Raw genomic sequence first — 18,735 nt, 5'->3', positions numbered from 1 at the left:
AGACAGGATGTGTGATGCCAGAGGCACTGCAGAACTTTCGTGCAAAAGAGGGAGAACAGATGCACAAGCGTTGAGGAACCCACACCTGGTGCCATGCAAAATCTTTAGCATCATACCTTTTGTTAAAGGTGCGAGATCAGAGTGGATACAAAGTCAAGCAGGGTTCAGGGGTGATTGACAGAAATGTGCAGTGTTGGGATGCGTCAGTTAAAATGGTCAGAGAAACCAGGCGGACATTCTTGCAGTGAGCTAAGTGCTTAGGGTGATGCACTCAGAACCTGTAGTGCCAGAGAGAGGGGAAGCAGAGAAGGTGAATTGCTTAGAATCAGAAACACGTTGTCATTCCAGAACATTCACTGACAATTTAACTCTAAATGAAATGTCCATTGTCATATATGCAAGTGATGTCGAAATATACATTTGAATGTTTTCTTCCCTTCTGAGTTAACATGTCTTCTGTTTTCTATTTCAGACATCAAGCCATGGCAACTGGGGGTCCTGGGGGTCCTGGGGCCAGTGTTCCCGCTCATGTGGGGGAGGAGTACAATTTGCCTATCGCCACTGCAATAACCCAGCGCCCAGAAACAGTGGCCGCTACTGCACAGGAAAGAGGGCCATCTACCGATCCTGCAGTGTTACGCCCTGCCCCACGAATGGTACGCCGCTCCCAGGTGTCAGCAACCACCATGTGTCACCTGCAAATTCTATTCTAGCAGTAATGGACAGGGCTAGAATAGCCTATTCTAGCTATACTGGTGAAATAGCCTATTCACCTTGTACTTCATCGTTCTACCAGTGTGCACATCAGTAACAACTACATGAGTGATTTTTTAAATTATTATTATAAACATTTGAGTATCCAGGAAGTTGAAAGAAAATATTTGCTATTTTCAACTCCATGTATAAATAAAAGTCATTTGACACTGGTATGTAAAGAGGCTCTGAAAGAAAACAGCCTCTTCTTAAAATTATCTAAATGCACAAAAATGAATGTAAGTTTCGGAACAGTAGAGTAATAACGTGACATGTTTGTTTTTTAGGTAAATCTTTTCGTCATGAGCAGTGTGAGGCCAAAAATGGATATCAGTCTGATGCGAAAGGAGTCAAAACATTTGTGGAATGGGTTCCCAAGTACGCCGGCGTCCTGCCGGGGGACGTGTGCAAGCTGACCTGCAGGGCCAAGGGCACCGGCTACTATGTGGTGTTTTCTCCAAAGGTAAGTAACTGTCCAGACACAATAGGCATCGTTGGTGGGAATCATTTGGTAGAAGGAAGCTTACAGATACCAACTGTAAACAGTCATTTTTTTTTGGGGGGGGGGGGGGGTGTCTAGATTTAGAAGGACTTTATTTTCATCTCTATAACTTCTATCTTCAAACTTTATACAATGAATACAAAATTTTTATAAGCAGAACCAGTACATGTTTTAAAAGCTGTTTTTGAAAAGGGTAACTCATCAAGTCAGGTCAGATGCTACCTTAAGTTCAAAATAGCCTTGAAAACAGCTGGTATTTCCAAGGCACGTTTGTAAAGGGGACTATATAGCAAGAAAGCTTTTCTATCCCTTTATCATTTACTTAAGAATTTTGGTAGTGATTCATGAAGATAGTTCTTAAGATTATTGTCTCTGAACTAGACTTTTAAATGCCTTGCACTCTTAGTATGAATCAATGTCCCTCTACTTGTACACATAATATATGAGTGTGGAATTATCCCTTATTTTTCACTGAAGAACATTTTCTAAATTACTGCAACTTTACTTCTCACAATCAATATTATGCAGCAATTTATCTAATACTGTTTATCTAATTTGCAAACATGCTACATTCATTATTTTTTAATTTTTTTCAGTAACAGTTACATTAACATTATTTTGTATTAGTTGCAGGTATACATCATAGTGGTTAGACAATCACATACTTTACAAAGTGTTTCCCCTGATATTTCCAGTACCCAGCTGGCACTATACATAGTTATTGACTATATTCCTTATGCCATATATTACATCCCCATGATTATTTTGAAACTACAAATCTGTACTTCTTCATCCCTTCACAGCAGGTGCTACATTTAAATCCACCTCTGTACCTGACCTTCAGATATTTCTGACACATTATTGAAAAATACGTTCATGTCTAACTAATGTAATTTAAAACTATATTTTTTATTTCAAAAAAATACATTTTCATTTTTAAAAATAGTACAGGGAAATAAAAACAAAAACATCACCTGGAAATATAGCCAACTAGACAGCAGTTAACCTGCTGAAGTATACCCTACTTCAGTATATATACATTCACATACACACACATGTATGAGGACTTTTGTATATTCACAAATACAAAATATCTCTCTCTCTCTCTTTCTCTCTCTCTCTCTCTCTATATATATATATATGACATGTTATTTATCTACACTCACATGCACAAATCACAAGTAGTCCATGCACATCCTATTTTATAACTAGCTTTATGAATATACTAGAGACCTGGTGCACGAATTCTGCATGGGTGGGGCCCGGCCGGACCGCCCCTATGGGGGCCCATCGGGCTTGCCTGTGGGAGGGAGGGGCCGCAGGTGATTGGCCGGCTGGCCCTGCCCTGATCGGGGTGTTGGGGGCTGTTCAGGGGCAGGGCCAGCTGAGGGGAGGGGCTGTGGGTAGTTGGCCAGCCAGCCCCACCCCTGATCGGGGTGTTAGGGGCCGATTGGGGGCCAGGCCAGGCGGGGGGCGGGGTTGCGATCAGGGCCCAGATCAGGCTGGTTGGCTGCTGCAGTGTGTGTCATAAACACTGGTTGTTCTTGTCATTCTGATTGTTCTGGTCATTCTGCCATTGTTCCAGTTGCTGGGCTTTTATATATATAGTTAAGTCATTTTCTTCTAGTAAGTAGTTCTCAGTGACTTCCCCAGATCCCTTTTCCTACACTAATTTGTTTGTCTCAATTTCAGCATCTGTCAGTTTGACACACCAGGGACTGTTTTTCAACCATTACATGGTTTTGAAGAAGGCCAGGTTTAGGTTTTCAGATTTACTGCTATGTTAATAATTATTCAACAAAGAAAGATCTCCTGCTCATATTCTGCTCTTGAAGCAAGTGACAGTCCCACAGGATGAGTGGAAAGATCACTTCACTCCGGGTAATAAGGAGAGGCTGTACAATGGGAACGTGATATGCATAGAGAAATGGAGATGAATATCTTGGGTGTCTCAACACATTTGGAGTTAAGCTCAAGAGAGAAAGTGTATAACTGAGACTTATCTCAGATCTTCTGCCAACATGTAAATGATTTTTCAGTTAGATGCTCCTGAAAACTATAGTTTTTTGGTTCTTTGTTTATTTCTCAATGTACTATCTATTCCAATCAAACTCAGAACTCACCAATTAGAATGTGGTCTTTTACCAAAGAAACCTAGTACGTGGGCACAAGTACTGCCCACTGCTAACATGTTTCTCCCACGCAGGTGACCGATGGAACAGAATGTAGGCCGTACAGTAATTCCGTCTGCGTCCGGGGGAAATGTGTGCGGACTGGCTGTGATGGCATCATTGGCTCAAAGCTGCAGTATGACAAGTGTGGAGTGTGTGGAGGAGACAACTCCAGTTGCACGAAGATTATTGGAACCTTCAACAAAAAAAGGTAATGTGATGGAACAATTGCCCGTATGTGAATTGAATGAAGCTTTAGACTCTTGCAAAATTGATAAAGGAGGACTCATGTTACATCATGAACTAGCTAAGGCAGGAGGGCTAGCAGGGCTCTAACACATTACGAATATGAGAAGGGAAAAGAGGAGATGAAAAAATTTCTCCCCAGTGGAAACTCATGGCGCCTCTGGAAGCAGGTGAGCTGCGGGGGCCATGAGGTCAAGGTCTTGCAATATAAAAACTAAAAGAAAAGGCAATGACATTGCACTTGAGCCATATCCTGCAGGTCTGTCATTCCTGAACCATAATGTAGAGAAGGATGGCTGGCTTCCATCTCACCTGCTCTTCTTTCCTTTTTACAAGCCCATTCTCATTGGGCTGTATTTTTCTTGAGAAAACATTTCTTATTGAAAAATGTGAAGTTAATTGCTGTGGTATAGACAACAGTCCCATTTTAACTTTCCTGGTTTCAGCTGACTCGATAAAGAGTAATGTCTGCTTCCTGCTTCTTCTTATGGTCCTTGATTATACTCTTGATTTAAATATGTAAGTTTTTAAAGTACCAATTTCTGGCTTAAAATATTACACTATCAGCTAGGATGGCTGAATCAGCTAAAGGGTCTGCTGGATGCAGGATTGTTTTTCTTCTTCACCAGAACACTCTTATCCTGAGTGCAATTGGGAAAGCATGCCTATTGTCTTCAAGTATGTGCTGTGTTGTCTTTAACTGGAGAGTGATAGGCAAACAAACGAACAATAAGGTTTTATTAAAGCAAGTGTGTGCCATGTTGTTGTAAAAAATTATCTTTGATATGAAAAAAGTTTGTATGGCTGAAGAATTTATTCTGAATTAATATATGCATTGCTATTCCTATTTTCTGGTGATATAATTATTCCTCTAATTGTGTTGGGCCATCTAGGTTGAAAAACCTGCTAGTCTAATTATATCCTGCATTTTTATACATTTCAAAGGTGCAAGACACCTTAAAAATGATCAAGTCTAGCCCTAGCTGGTTTGGGTCATGGATAGAGCATGGATAGAGTGCAGACTAAAGGGTCCCAGGTTCAATTCTGGCCAAGGGCACATGCCCAGGTTGTGGGCTCAATCCCCAGTAGGGGACGTGCAGGAGGCAGTCAATCAATGATTCTCTCTCATCATTGATGTTTCTATCTGCCTCTCCTCTCTCTTCCTCTCTGAAATCAATAAATTAAAAATAAAAATTTTAAAAAAAGATTAAAAAAATGGTCAAGTCTAACCCTTTTTTTTTTCTTTACAAATTAGGGAACTGGGACTCTGAAAATGTAGGATTTACCCAATTTTACATGGTTGGTGAATGCCAGAGTAGAGACTATAACTTAGGTCATAGGATGCACAGGCCATTTGTTCAAATGAAAATAAGAAGGAAGGAAAGAAGGAGGCAATAAAGGGAGGAGGGAAGGAAGGAAGGAAGGAAGGGAGGGAGGGAGGGAGGGAGGGAGGGAGGGAGGGAGGGAGGGAAAGAAATTCAGGAACCAAATGAGAAATAACATTTTTTTAAATATACCTTATGTCCTATATGTTATATATTCTTCCTATATAAACTTATAAACTACTTTTTGCGTGCTGAATTTAATGTTTTAAGTTTTTTTGTAATGACAATCAATGTCTGCATATTTGACATAACATAAAAAGATGAGTTTCATGATGCCAACAGGTGGAGTGCAACATGACCAATTACAGATTGCTTTGACCAAGATGATATTATGTGACACAAATGGCCTGTTTAAGTCTCCCAAATACATCATCTTGGCCTGGTGTGATTTATTAAATAAACATTGATCTTGGAGCTGGAATATTTGCACTCAAGCTCTGGCTCAGTGACTCACTAGCCATGTAACCCTAGAAGAGACACTAAATTTCTTTACTATAGAACTCCTGACAGTAGAATGGAAATGATACTAATTATCTTGAAAATTATTATTTCTTTGAGGATCAAGGGAGGCGATGCATATTAAAATATTTCATCAAGTTCAAACCTCTTCAGGAATATGACCATACTCTTAATTCTCCCCACTTTCAGTTCTCCTCATATCAGCAAATGCCAACTCAATCCTTCTACAGCTTAGGTGCAAAAGCTTGAAGTCATCCTTTACTCCGCATTTTCTCTCTCACCCACATTCATCCATCAGCGTGTCCTGTCAGTCCCATTTCCAGCATTTGGTTGCCCCTCACCACCACCAAGATCACTACCACCCCAATCCAATGATCATCACCTCTTGCCTGGACCAATCCAACAGTATTCCCACGGGTCTCCAGGCCCCTTGCCCTTCTAGCCTCTTCTTCACAGGGCAGGGAGAGCCTTCATTTGTTACATGTCAGACCATGACATTCCTTGGCTCAACACCCTCCCATGGATTCTATTTCACTGTTTTGTAACTTACAAATTCCTAAAAGTTTTGGCTCTGCCCCGTTTTGCATCTCTTCTATACCGTCCCCTTCTCTGGCTCTGCTCCACCCTCACTGGACTTCCCGAAGCTTCTCAGTCGTGGCAAGTGGATGAGTGTGCACTGTGTCCTCTGCCTGGAACCCATTTCCCCAATTAATGAGCCACGCTTCTCCTAAGAATTCCTGTAGATGTCTGTCAGATGTCACCTCCCCAGGTAGTGTCTGTCCTAAATGAAAACCTCCATCCCCATCATTACCTTCTTACCCTGCTCTGTGTTTCTTCACAGCTCTTATCAGTAGATACTGTCACATATTTTGTTTGCGGGGAGGAGCCAGGGATCTGACTGCCCCTCACTGGAACGTCACTGCCATGACAGCACGCCTAGTGTGGAGGATGAGTCTGTTCCCTTATAACAGGCACTGTTCTGAGTGCTGTAGACCTAGCCCTGCACCAAACAAGAGTCCCTTGTCCTGCCTGCCATGCTTCCCAATAATTAAATGAAAACAACTGCATTCATTCATGGTAACCAGGGGAGATGCTTGATGTCCAAAGTTAAATGAAGTCCAGCATGGTGTAAAGAAAATGAAGGAGTACAAAGAGAATTGTATTTTACCAAGGCACCAAGAAATCACGGCACTAATTCGTATACTTGTCTCGTGAGCTTAGTTTGGAAACCTGTTGCAATGCTGACAGTTCCCAGTGATTTTCATGAATATGACACAGACTGTAAAGAATGGGATTAAAAACAAACAAACTCTCCTACCTGATTCCTTTACCTTTCCCTCCTTATCTCCTTTATACCATGTCTGGTATCTGAATATGACCAGAACTTACTTTCATTTCATTGTTATAAAATACAAATGGCAGAGGTAAGGGTTATATGCTTGGGGAGATGATGAAAGGAGCACAGATTCGGGGTCAGGAGGCCTGGATTTTAAACCCAGCACTGCCATGAAATCAGTGCTGGAGTGAAATTGTTCAAATGCTATAATAAATGCTCACTTGCTATGCTTTTTACATAAGACAAGATATCTCCAGCAGCCTTCCTAGCTTTGTTTGTGAAGCCACTGCAGGTTTACATATCATCTCTACAAAAAAGTCCTGTAATGAAGTATAATCCAAAGTGTATTACAAAAATAAAAATAATGGCTCAAGTTGAATGGACAAGCAGAAGCATCAGCATTGCATCTTCTGTCTTCAACACAGAAGCTCTGACACCTATTTGCCAGTCACTATAGACCAGATGCCCAGGAGACAGGAGCTTCCCGGGGGAGGAGCCTCCTTTCCAATTCAGAAAAAAAAATTCAGGGGGAAACACAGGTGGAGTTTTAGTGTATGAATCAGGTGCCCCAACAATCTGAACTTGAGTAAGAATTTGAAAGTAAATAATTAAATTTTACACCCATTAGTCAAACTGCACAAGCAATTTTCTTATCTCTATTCAAATAATTAGGAAAGTAGAACAAAGGGATACCTTGCTATGAAATTACTTATAGAGGCAAAGATTTGGACAATAGATGACTCCCTCTCTCTAGGATAGCTCCTTGTTGCTTAATTAGCATTTCTTTCTTAGCATCTGCCACTAGCTTATGGGGATTAGCACCATTTATGCCTTTGCCCATTTCTCTGGATCTTTGGCAAGCTATCTTTCTTACCACCCACCATAAAGCCTCACTCACTCTATCAGGATGCTTCATGGACACTGAGCATTTGGGGAAATTTGCTCAGGCATTAAATATTCTTTTTTTTTCTTTTGATGATACTCATGAGCAGTGGTCACCCAGTGAATCCAGAGTTCTAGTAGAAAGGGAAGCAGAGCCTCCACTCTGGCTCTAGTCCATGCAACTCATTCCCCAACTAATCTGCACATTTGGAACAACGTGAGGAGCTCAAGGTCACTGCTGCCTCTGTCCTGTCCTGAGGGCAGAGGTTGAACTGGTCTGGGGCCTGGGAATTGGCATTTTTAAAAGATCCCCAAGTGATTCTGATAGGTAAACAAGTTAATTTAAAGATTTCTAGGAGATTGAGGGCAGGTTTTTGTTAGTTTGTGTTTACATTTATCCCAGGTTGTTCCAGAAGAGTATCCAGGAGCTTTGTAAAGATGACAGGATTTAATAAGGATGTGTTATGTTTTGTAAATTTTTAAGTGCAGTGAGTATACATTTTTAAAACAAAGGCAGGTTGCTAACATTACCCTAATTTAGAACATCTAATAAAAAATGTATATAATAGTCTAACTGCAATTCTATTTTTTTAAAGAAAATTAAATTTTATTTATTTTTTAGTTAATCTTCACCAGAGGGTATTTTTTCCATTGATTTTTAGAGGGAGTGGAAGGGAGGGGGAGAGAAAGAGAGAAACATTGATGTGAGAGAGACACATCGATTGGTTGCCTCCTGTTCACACCCCAGCTGGGCCTGGGTATTGAACCTGCAACCCAGGTACATGCCCTTGACCAGGATTGAACCCGAGGCACTTCAGTGCGTGGGCTGATGCTCTAACCACTGAGAAACACCAGCCAGGGCAAAAAAATAATAATTTTTGAAACCAATTTTAAAGTAAACTCTTCAATACATTGAAACTTTGTGTTTCCCTAAGGTAAGATTTTTTTTTAAAGGTAATACTTTTAGAGAATCTCTTTTGGCTTACCCATTTATTAAGTGTTTGCTTCTTTTTCTCTCTCCCTCGCTCTTTCCGTCTCCCCTGTGGACATTCCTGCTTCCAGTAAGGGTTACACTGACGTTGTGAGGATCCCCGAAGGGGCCACGCACATAAAAGTCCGACAGTTCAAAGCCAAAGACCAGACCAGGTTCACTGCCTACTTAGCCCTGAAGAAGAAAAACGGTGAGTACCTCATCAATGGGAAGTACATGATCTCCACTTCGGAAACCATCGTCGACCTCAACGGAACGGTCATGAACTACAGCGGCTGGAGCCACCGGGACGACTTCTTGCACGGGATGGGCTACGCCGCCACCAGGGAAATTCTCATCGTGCAGATTCTTGCGACAGACCCCACGAAAGCACTCGATGTCCGTTACAGCTTTTTTGTTCCCAAGAAGTCCACGCTGAAAGGAAACTCTGTGACTAACCACGGCAGCAATAAAGTGGGCTCGCACGCCCCGCAGCTGCAGTGGGTGACGGGCCCGTGGCTCGCCTGCTCGCGGTCCTGTGACACGGGCTGGCACACCCGGACGGTGCAGTGCCAGGATGGGAACCGCAAATTAGCGAAGGGATGTCTTCTCTCCCAGAGGCCTTCTGCGTTTAAGCAGTGTCTGCTCAAGAAATGCTAGCCTGTGGTCCTGCTCTGATGCAGAGCTAACTGGATGAGTCATCGCCCATCCGTCCTGGTGGACACGAGGTCCGCCTCGGGCACAGAAGGTCACGCTTCAGAGTCATGGTCAGCAGGGGTCCGATTATGGGCAGAATCTGCTCTCTGCGACAGACGAAGGTGTGCACCATTTCGTGGGACAGTGGCAACCCCGGAATACAGAAAAAACTCGGGAGTTGGCCAACATCCCCTGGGCCTACGAGAATGAACAAACATGATGAATGTAGAATCAGGCGACATTTGAAGAAGGCAGAATAAGAGTCTCCCCCTTGTCACCTACCTCTTACAGAATGTCTTCAAAGGCACTGTACTCATTTTCACCCACAATACACAGTAGCTTCTTTTTACTGTTTGTAAATACATTCTCCCTTGGTATGTCACTTTATATCACTTGGTTCTATTAAAAAATATATATGTACATATATATATATATATTTCTATAAAAAAAAAAAGTGCTTGACCAAAGTAGGTCTGCAGCTATTTCAACTCCTTTCAGTTTCTGGAAAGAGCTGTGGATGTTTTACTGGAAATTTAAGACCTTGCTGCTGTTTTAATAAGACTTGGTAAACTTTCAGACAACAGGAGATCACATTTTAGTCAAAAATTATTTTGACGGCAAGCATCTTCTAGAAATTCTGAAAAGGAAAAGGATCTCAGTGTATCTAGTCATTTAAATACATACACGGGTCCATCTGCTTAAACATTTGATGGCCTGTATTTTTTCAGGCAGACAGCCAAATTATTGCATAATTAGGTTGTAGAAATAGTGTTTGCGTGTGTGTATGTTATTGGTATTCACGAGTCTAAAAATTAGTTCCCTCCTGTTAGAATTTAAAAGGGGGTGGGGCGGGGATCACACTCCACCATATTTTCCATGTATATTTTCACAATTGCTTTCCCTTTCCGTGGCTCTCATCTGGTATCTCACAATGTGTAATATATATGAAATACACACGGCAAAGAGTTTCCTAATTACATTCAACACTGTAACTACTGGTATGCCTCTTACCAGCAAGCCTTTAAAAATGTGTTTGTTTTTGCGTATTTGTTTTGTTCAAAGGTTGGGTAAGATCTTCAACGTTTTCTACTTCTTGTTGACTTAGTTTAATAGGAATATTAAAGATCACTTGGTAGTTAGCTACATCTAGAAGTGATTACCATTAATGTGGCTAGTGCAAAAAAAAAGTGGTTATTAATAAGACTGTTTCCACACCATATAGGCAATAGTTTCTTGCATTTTTAAAAAAATCCAAGTATACTGATACCGCACTTAAGATTTTTCCCAATTGGAAAGCATTTGGTTGTACAAGTACGTGTTTAAGTGATGAAATATGATGATTTTTGAGAAGCGTGTTGCTTTTATTTTCATAGCCTGTCTAGACAGGTTGTAAGTTTTAATAGTTAGACATGGAAAATTTTGCAATCAGATGCCAGAAATCTCTTTTTAGATAGTAAACTGTATCCCTTCACCCCATAGCTCAGAAAATCTGAAGTGTTTCATTTCATTTGGATTTTGTTTTCTTTGTGAAATATCACAAAGCCAATTGTTTTTATAAAATTGTATAATAATAATACCAAATGTGCCTATTGTGAAGATTTGCATATAAGGATATTAGGGGACCATTGTTTGAGTTCCCTTAAGCTCATGAGAGTTTATTTTTATTATAAGATATTTTTAATATAAAATAATTATGTAATTCATCTTGCTACATCACATTCATTTCAGTGGGTCTCACTGTTTTAAGTATTTTCTTAAGAAATTATTTGGTAGAACAAGTAATTATTTTACAAAACTGATCACCATCATTTGGATTTTTATAAACTGACTTTGCTTTAGATGTGGCAATATTTTCTTAATAAATTATCAGTTGGAGAAATGAGGTCTATACAAGCCAGGTAACCTACATTTGATGGAGGTCAACCAGATATCAGGGACAGGGAACAAAACTATTCAGAGTAGTCAGGAAAAAAATTAAAATCATACTGACCATTTGACTATGCAGAGATATTAATAAAAAGGCCAACATTATTTTTTACAAATTTCAAAATAATTTTAGACAAGTAATTCAATTTTGACAAAGTTTGATTTTATCTTTTGTGGGTATATTGACGGCAACATTAAAAGATAATTGAAGAGCAAACATGATTGTCTCCTACTCTGCTTGTCTATACTGGATTCATAGATTTTTAATATGATTTATCAATGATTCATTTCCCCCCAAATAATGAACTTTTACACTTTTGATTTGAACAATCCTAGAAAGCTTAGAATGAATAAACCACTATTCCATGATTTTAAGGAAGTTTCTTTATTTTATTTTTTTGGTGTTTATTTTTTGTTGTTGTTTTGTTTTGTTTTTACATGAGTATCAATAGATTGACTAAGGAATGTATGTCTAAACTCCTGATATAAGTGAAGACTGGAAACTGAAGTCAGATAAATTGAGTGTTTGATGGGTATAAGGAATGATAAGCAAAGGGAAAATCCTCTATAACACAATCTAGTTCAGTCCAGTTTGACTTAGAACTATTCCTTTCACTTATGGCAGTTGCATATTGAATAAAGAATCTGGGATTCATGATGCTAGAGGCTGCTTCCTAAAAAAGTTTGTCTGAAAATGCTCAGGTTAGTGAGAATCTAACCTCACTCATAAACTAAACAGTCCAGGTTAAGTTTTATTAAATAAAAGGTAGCCCAGAAAAAAATAGCATTTATTTCTTCTAGAACAGTAAAGGTCAAATTAAGCCCTGCCTTGTTTTTTAGGGACTTAAGGGCATTGGTTGAATTTATTCAACGAATTCAATTTACTTTGCCTTCCTGTGGAAACAGTTTTATCACATTAAACTAAGAATTAAGGGATTAATCACAAACAAAGTTGCAGCACTGAAAAAAAGTAATTTATTGTTTTTGCAACTGGTATGTGAATTTGTGTGATAAAATTATTTATTCTTATTTAACAAAAATATGTGCAAATTCTATATTTAAAATGTTTTGCTGTTGTCCTCTTTTTTAATTTATGCTTCATGTTTGTGTATGAAGTACACTTTGTGAGTTTACATAATATACAGCACTGTTTGCTTTTGTATTTTTTTTACAGAGAGCTTTCTGTGTGAAACAGGTGTATATGTATATATTCCTCATGCATCTTTATTCTGATACTATAGCTTTCCTTTCTAAGAACATTAATTTAATATTTCGTGACCAGTAGTGTTCATTAGTCGTAGTTATATTAACAAGTCTTTTGGGTTCCATAAATACTGATCTTTCCAAGTCACAAATAAAAACAAACACTTATTTAAGTAACTTTGGTCCAAGTTTTAAACTTGGGTACATAGATAACCTGGAAGCTTCCCACTGAAGCTGAGACACAGTTGAGAATCAGGTCTATCATTTCACTGATAAACCTGGACAAAGAGTTGTTGATGAAAGTTGTATACACACAACCTCCAAGTGATATCAATGATAATAAAACCAAATATTGCCTTTTTCTGCTTTAAAAATAAATATCACTTAGTCTCTAGAATCTATAGATTCTGTAGATGAGAGTAAATAAATTGGATTTAATTGACTCCACTGTTAGCAGTCCTAACTGGTTCTACAAATATGAGGTCTAATTTGATAAAGGGTGACGTTTTACTACTACCAATGTCTCTCATGGAGTGATAACAGGGCTTGGGACAGGCAGGGACCTCTCAGGTCACATCAGCTTACCCCTGACTATGACTTCACAGTCTGGTCACAGCAATAAGGCAAAGCATCCTTGGACACACAATTGACCAGATCAAGCTCTGGCTCTAATGTTTTTCCCATTGACTCCTTCCATATTATCAGGGACATTTGTTATGGTTTAGATGAGGATAGCAGCCAAATTTAACAAAGCTCAGGACTTGTGCCATGACTTAAAGTCCACTGTTTGTGAAATAAGATTGAATGTGATAATGACCAAATTTTGCTGATAGTTTTTGGCTGAGTGTGAAATCTCATTGGCAGGGTTGGTGAATCCTACCACCCTATTTATAATTAAACTTGAGACCATAAGAATACCTTATATTTTTAACATTTCAAAGCTACAAAATAAATGAATAACCATGAGTACAGAAATGAGGATCCAAAGCTGTAATAGAACCAAGTTCTGGGTCAAGGTGATCTATCATTTAGACACACAGAAAAGGAACTTGGATGTTTTCTCTATTATTATTTTTTCATTCACCAACAACCTGTAGTTTTAGATTGTCTAACAAGTAGATCAACTTAACTCACTAGTCCACTGGAAAAAAACAGTCTTTCTAAGAGCTTCCTGCTAGCAGGAACTACAGAAATGACTTCTCAAGTTATATCATCATGAAACACATCAATCAATAACTCATAATTGTGTTCTGGTCAATCAATGTATGGGAACATAATGAAATAAAACCCATACATTAGTGAAATAATACAAGGAAATAGACACGGTGTTCAGACCAGAAAAGCATTTAATCTGGGAAATGGCTTTCTGGTGCCATGATACCGTAACTCTCAATACAGATTTTGTGGGGAAAAAAATACATATTTTGTTAGAAGATGCTGATTTTACAAGAGAATAGGATTGAAATGTATGTGCTAGCTAACGCAGTTAATTGCACCTTCCTAATATACTAGCACTTTAGCAATAAGTCTGCTGTTTGTGGTCCTTGTGCCATAGCTCCAACTGGTCCGTGCAGACAGTCATAGGTGGATGAAAAGCAATAGTGGCCCATCGCCCTATAAGGCACTGTCACATCAGAGTGACCCAAGTCTAACACTGTGAGAAAACTGTGATTTAGAAATAAAACAGGGCATTCTTTTTTTTTCCATTTTCCTTTGGCACATCCAATAAACAATGATAATTTTCTATCGAGGTGCTAACATCTTCAGTGATCAACTATCAAATGTGGTTATTTCTGAGTTACTATTTTATTCTACGTGATGTTTCAGTTTTCAAGAAAGAACTAAGTTTTGTTTTGGCTTTTCTGTTTTTGTCAAGGCTGGGCATACCTTGATACTCAAAGTTAAGGGAGTTGCATCTAATGGTCATTCTGATCAGCAGGGTACAGTGACACAAGCTGTATGTACATCGAAGATGTTTCGGGTGACATCAAAACTTGAAGAGTAGCAGGCGGGAGGAGCTGACTTTTGGAAGTCATGTTTCATCCTTTACTAAGACATCAGAATTCTTCTCAAACATTCCTTTTCACCACACTTATTTGGTTCTTAGACACAAACAAATGTCTATGTATATTTGACCTGGCTTTGTTTAAGCTTTGCAACATTTTTCGTCTATAGTAAACACTTGGCTGCTGTATCTCAGTCTTTGCTTTAATAATTCACAACATATTAGAAACACTCCGCCCCACACCGAGAGCATATTGAGACTAGATCACGCTCTGTGTACTTTGTGAGACTAGACTTTTGACTAAGAAATGCCTAGTCCTCTGGATGGTGTGTTTGCATTATACATTAAGCATGACATAAATGTCGGAGTTGACAAACACTGCTTACATGTTAGTATCACATATTTGTCAGAGAACATCATGCACAGGCTTTGTAAATAGATTGCCGATAACTAAACAGGTTGTAGAAATATGTTCAATTTGATGTGAGCAGTGGCACAAATATTTGATTTCTGTATTCGAGTCTGTGAATAAATTCAGGTAATAAATCTAAGTAGGTAGAGCTGAGTATTTTTAATTCTTCAAAGGTGCTTGCAAGGTAGAATATAACATTGAAGATTTACATGTATGTAAGCAGTAAAATGCAAGCTGCTTATGAGCCCTGTTTTTCCAGAAGTAATGACATCTTTCTGTAAATATAATGCAGTTGAAAAAGCAAAAAAATCTTTGACATCTAAGACGGATCTCATTTAAAGTGTCTCTTCAGCTTTGGCAAATTTCAAACCGGAATCGACTATTGAAAGCATTACTGTGTCCTATAGCCTGCATTCCACAACAGCTCTGTTATTTGGGTAAAGCACTTGAACTGAGTCATTTGGGACCTATACTGTAATATTTTTCATTGAGGAACAATATCCTATTTTGTAAAGCATTTCCCTATGTGTGACTTCAAACTGTAAAATTAAACATTGGCTTTGTGGTTTCAGTGAGCATAATAAATGTAAACTGTAAACTAGGGTAAAGTATGTACTGCATATAATATGTTTTAGAGCTGGAAACTATTGTCCATTTATTTTAAATATTCTTATAATAGCAGTAGAACCCAGCTAGGTCTTAAAGAAATTCTAGGCTTTCTATAATTTCTACCATCCCTCATCCACTTCAGCACAGACAAGTAATACTTTCTCTGTCTTAAAGTACTATGGAACTATTGCTTCAAGTCTTCTTACCAGGCTGCCATCCCCTAAGTCTGTCTAGTATCAAAATGTTGGTATTTAATTAAAAGAGCAAGCAACATAATCTACCTGGATCACCTACTTTTTTAAAGGTACACTTTTTCTAGCTATGCATGCATGGAAATTCAAAAAGAATTGACATTCACTAGCAAAACCCTATTTATTACCACAAATATGTGGTATTAGGTTCCTTAGGACATCAATTCCTTTTAAACCTGAAATCCTAACTATTCAGTATGCATTGCAAACATTTCATTTCTCTCTCATATCAAATAATATTGCAGAATTGTGTATTTTTTCTTCTTAGTAAGATGTCTACTTTTTAAGAAATAATTTAAAACACCTATCCTTTTAAAAATATCATACATAAAGAACCATCCTAAATGGCTAAGATTTGTTGAACATCTCTTTGGGTCAGGCCCAGAGGTAAATACCTCACCAACTTTCTCCCACATGTTTTTCTCCATGACCATTTTGACCTTAGTCTTAAGAGCCCAATATCATGGATGACTATCACATCATAATAACTGTTAATGGTCATCTAGCTGTTGCCAAGTGCCAGGCACTGTTATAAGCACTTTAGACATTTATTTTCTATTATTAGCTTTTTAAGCACTGAGAGTCTTAAATCCTTATAGACTGTGAGCCTGATGGAAGGATTGTAGGTTGGGTGGAGGACTGTGTTAGTTTAGAGAAATGAGGGAAGTGTTTAGATGCCCTAATGTGTGGGCCTCCTGTGTAAAACCAAGAGGGGTCCTAAAATTCTAATAAAAATGGCAAGGAAACTCTGGAGAATCAGGCAAAGCAGCAAGACTAGAGGCAAGAGCTTAGCATGTACAAAGGACTGTTGTTTAAGGAGAGAGAATTTGATTTAGAAAACTAGTAAATTTCTAGGAAGGATTAAAACAAAAACTTATGGTATTTAACCTTACAAACTCTTTCACAGCTAATAATGAGCTAGTTCAGACAAGGTCCAAGGTATAAAAATGGCCCTGGGGGTAGATTTTAGATTTGGAGTAGAATGAACAAAGAAGATGGTTAGAAAGGGAACTAGAGATGTTTGGAAAGTCAAAACTGTCTTTAATTCCTAGATTGTGTAGGGTGTTCCTTGATATATTATTGTTTAATCTGTTCAATTAAACTTATGTTTTCCCACAGAATGAAATATTATGGGTCTTAATGTAGACACAAGCGAAGGGGCGTTGCTTTTTCTTAGTTCTGCTCCAGGGCCCTCTCATAGGTTAATAGAATCAAATCCCAGAATGATTAACCCTTTGGGGCAGTTCCCAGGGAAGGAGGAAGATAGGAAACACTCTGAGAACCTCCTTATAACAGGAAGTTATAATATTTGTAATATAGATTTCTCTTTCCACTTCTAGACGCCTACATCATTTTGTCTCCCTATTTCAGCTTTCTTTGGCGTTTGTCTTGAATTGTAGCTACCCCCCTTTTGCTGTTGTTGTTATTTATTATTAAAAACATCTACATATTGGACAGCAGGAAAGTATCTTTTTAAGTTGCTTGTAAGTAGACTCATCACAAAACAATGGCTGAACTAGTTTTGGGTTAAAAATATATATATCTCTACCGTTGGGAACACTAATTTATTCATCTTCCAAATACTGGTAAGTCTGGTTCCTCCTAGACAGTGTAAGGAATGTATCGACATTTTTTCTTTACTCTCCAGCTCCTCTGCTCTATTTGCCCATTAAAAATGTTTTGTCTTGCTCCTCAGATCTTAGTTGTATTGTTGTGGGCAGTTTTGAGATGGGAGCTCAGATTTGAGAGCGGGAAAGGATCAGGCAGAAAATACAAAAGACCTAAGAACCTATATAAGTGAAGAAGGGACTGGAGCCGTGACTCACTGCATGTTTGTCAGACAGAATATTCGTGTACAGGAATAAGCAGTAGCTGTTCCTTCCTTCAAGGTTATGCTGAACAGCCACTTCTTAGCTTCTGCACGGCTGCCACCGTAGTCCAAGCCATCAAGCTTTCCACCATGGACAACAGCAAATGCTTCCTAATAGGGCCTCCTGTTTTCTTCAGCAGCCAGACACATTAGGGCCATGTCAGATCATTTAACTCCTTTGCAAAAATGTCTCCCATCCCTTCTTGTCTTAGTCAAAATGAAAAAGTGTACATTCCATGACCTTAAAGCCCCATGGGACCAGGGTCCCGCCTCCTATCAGACTTCCTCTCCTATTTTCTTCCCCCTGGCCCAGGGCTCCAGCTGCTTTATCTTCTTGCTGTTTACTTACTGTACTAAGCAGGAATCCTGTCCAGAACCATTTGCCTAGAACAGTGGTTCTCAACCTTCTGGCCCTTTAAATACAGTTCCTCATGTTGTGACCCAACCATAAAATTATTGTCGTTGCTACTTCATAACTGTAATGTTGCTACTGTTATGAATCGCAATGTAAATATCTGATATGCAGGATGGTCTTAGGCGACCCCTGTGAAAGGGTCGGTCGACCGCCGAAGGGGTCGAGACCCACAGGTTGAGAACCACTGGCCTAGAACATTCTTCCCCAGAGGGAGGTTTGCTTCTTCTCTCTCTTCACACCTGTGCTTAAATGTTATCTCTCAGAGAGGCCATCCCTGACTAGAACCATTCATCCTTCATTGTTCCTCATGATACTTAACACTTGAAATTTCATTATATGCTCATTTTTTATGTTTCATACCACATATATGCATATATGAACACAAATATATATATTTTGAGGGCTCTGTTTTTGTTTTGTTTTCTTTCTTTTTTCACTGCCATATTGCCAGCTCCTAAAAGGTGCCTGACATATAATAAGTACTTAGTAAGAACTTTTACAATGTATGAATGAGTGAATGAATGAATGAATGAATAGATAGCAATCCAGGCAGATAATCATTATGAAGGGAGTTCAGAAAATGGTCAACAGTGTCTTTGAAAGTGGACAAAATGGGATAATGAAAATATTTTAAATGTGTGACA

The 18,735-nt window shown here is 38.8% G+C and overlaps 1 protein-coding gene across 2 annotated transcripts in view; it reads left to right on the top strand.

Annotated features, from left to right (window-relative positions):
* ADAMTS5 (ADAM metallopeptidase with thrombospondin type 1 motif 5) overlaps nt 1-18,496 on the top strand; it is a 56,689-nt gene extending 38,193 nt beyond the window's left edge. For both annotated transcript variants that reach the window (XM_070407010.1, XM_070407011.1), the window contains 4 exons: nt 473-656; nt 1,041-1,216; nt 3,462-3,637; nt 8,797-18,496. In XM_070407010.1, the coding sequence (XP_070263111.1) occupies nt 473-656; nt 1,041-1,216; nt 3,462-3,637; nt 8,797-9,364 (1,104 nt within the window). In that variant the 3' untranslated portion in view covers nt 9,365-18,496. The remainder of the gene's footprint in view (nt 1-472; nt 657-1,040; nt 1,217-3,461; nt 3,638-8,796) is intronic.
* Nucleotides 18,497-18,735: the final 239 nt, after the last annotated feature.

The sequence above is a fragment of the Myotis yumanensis genome, unplaced genomic scaffold (genome assembly GCF_028538775.1).
Source record: "Myotis yumanensis isolate MYYU_CA2020_CCGP unplaced genomic scaffold, mMyoYum1.0.hap1 SCAF_2, whole genome shotgun sequence".
NCBI lineage: Eukaryota > Metazoa > Chordata > Mammalia > Chiroptera > Vespertilionidae > Myotis > Myotis yumanensis.
Note: the sequence above shows the minus strand (reverse complement) of the source record. Positions and strands in the feature narration are given on the sequence as shown.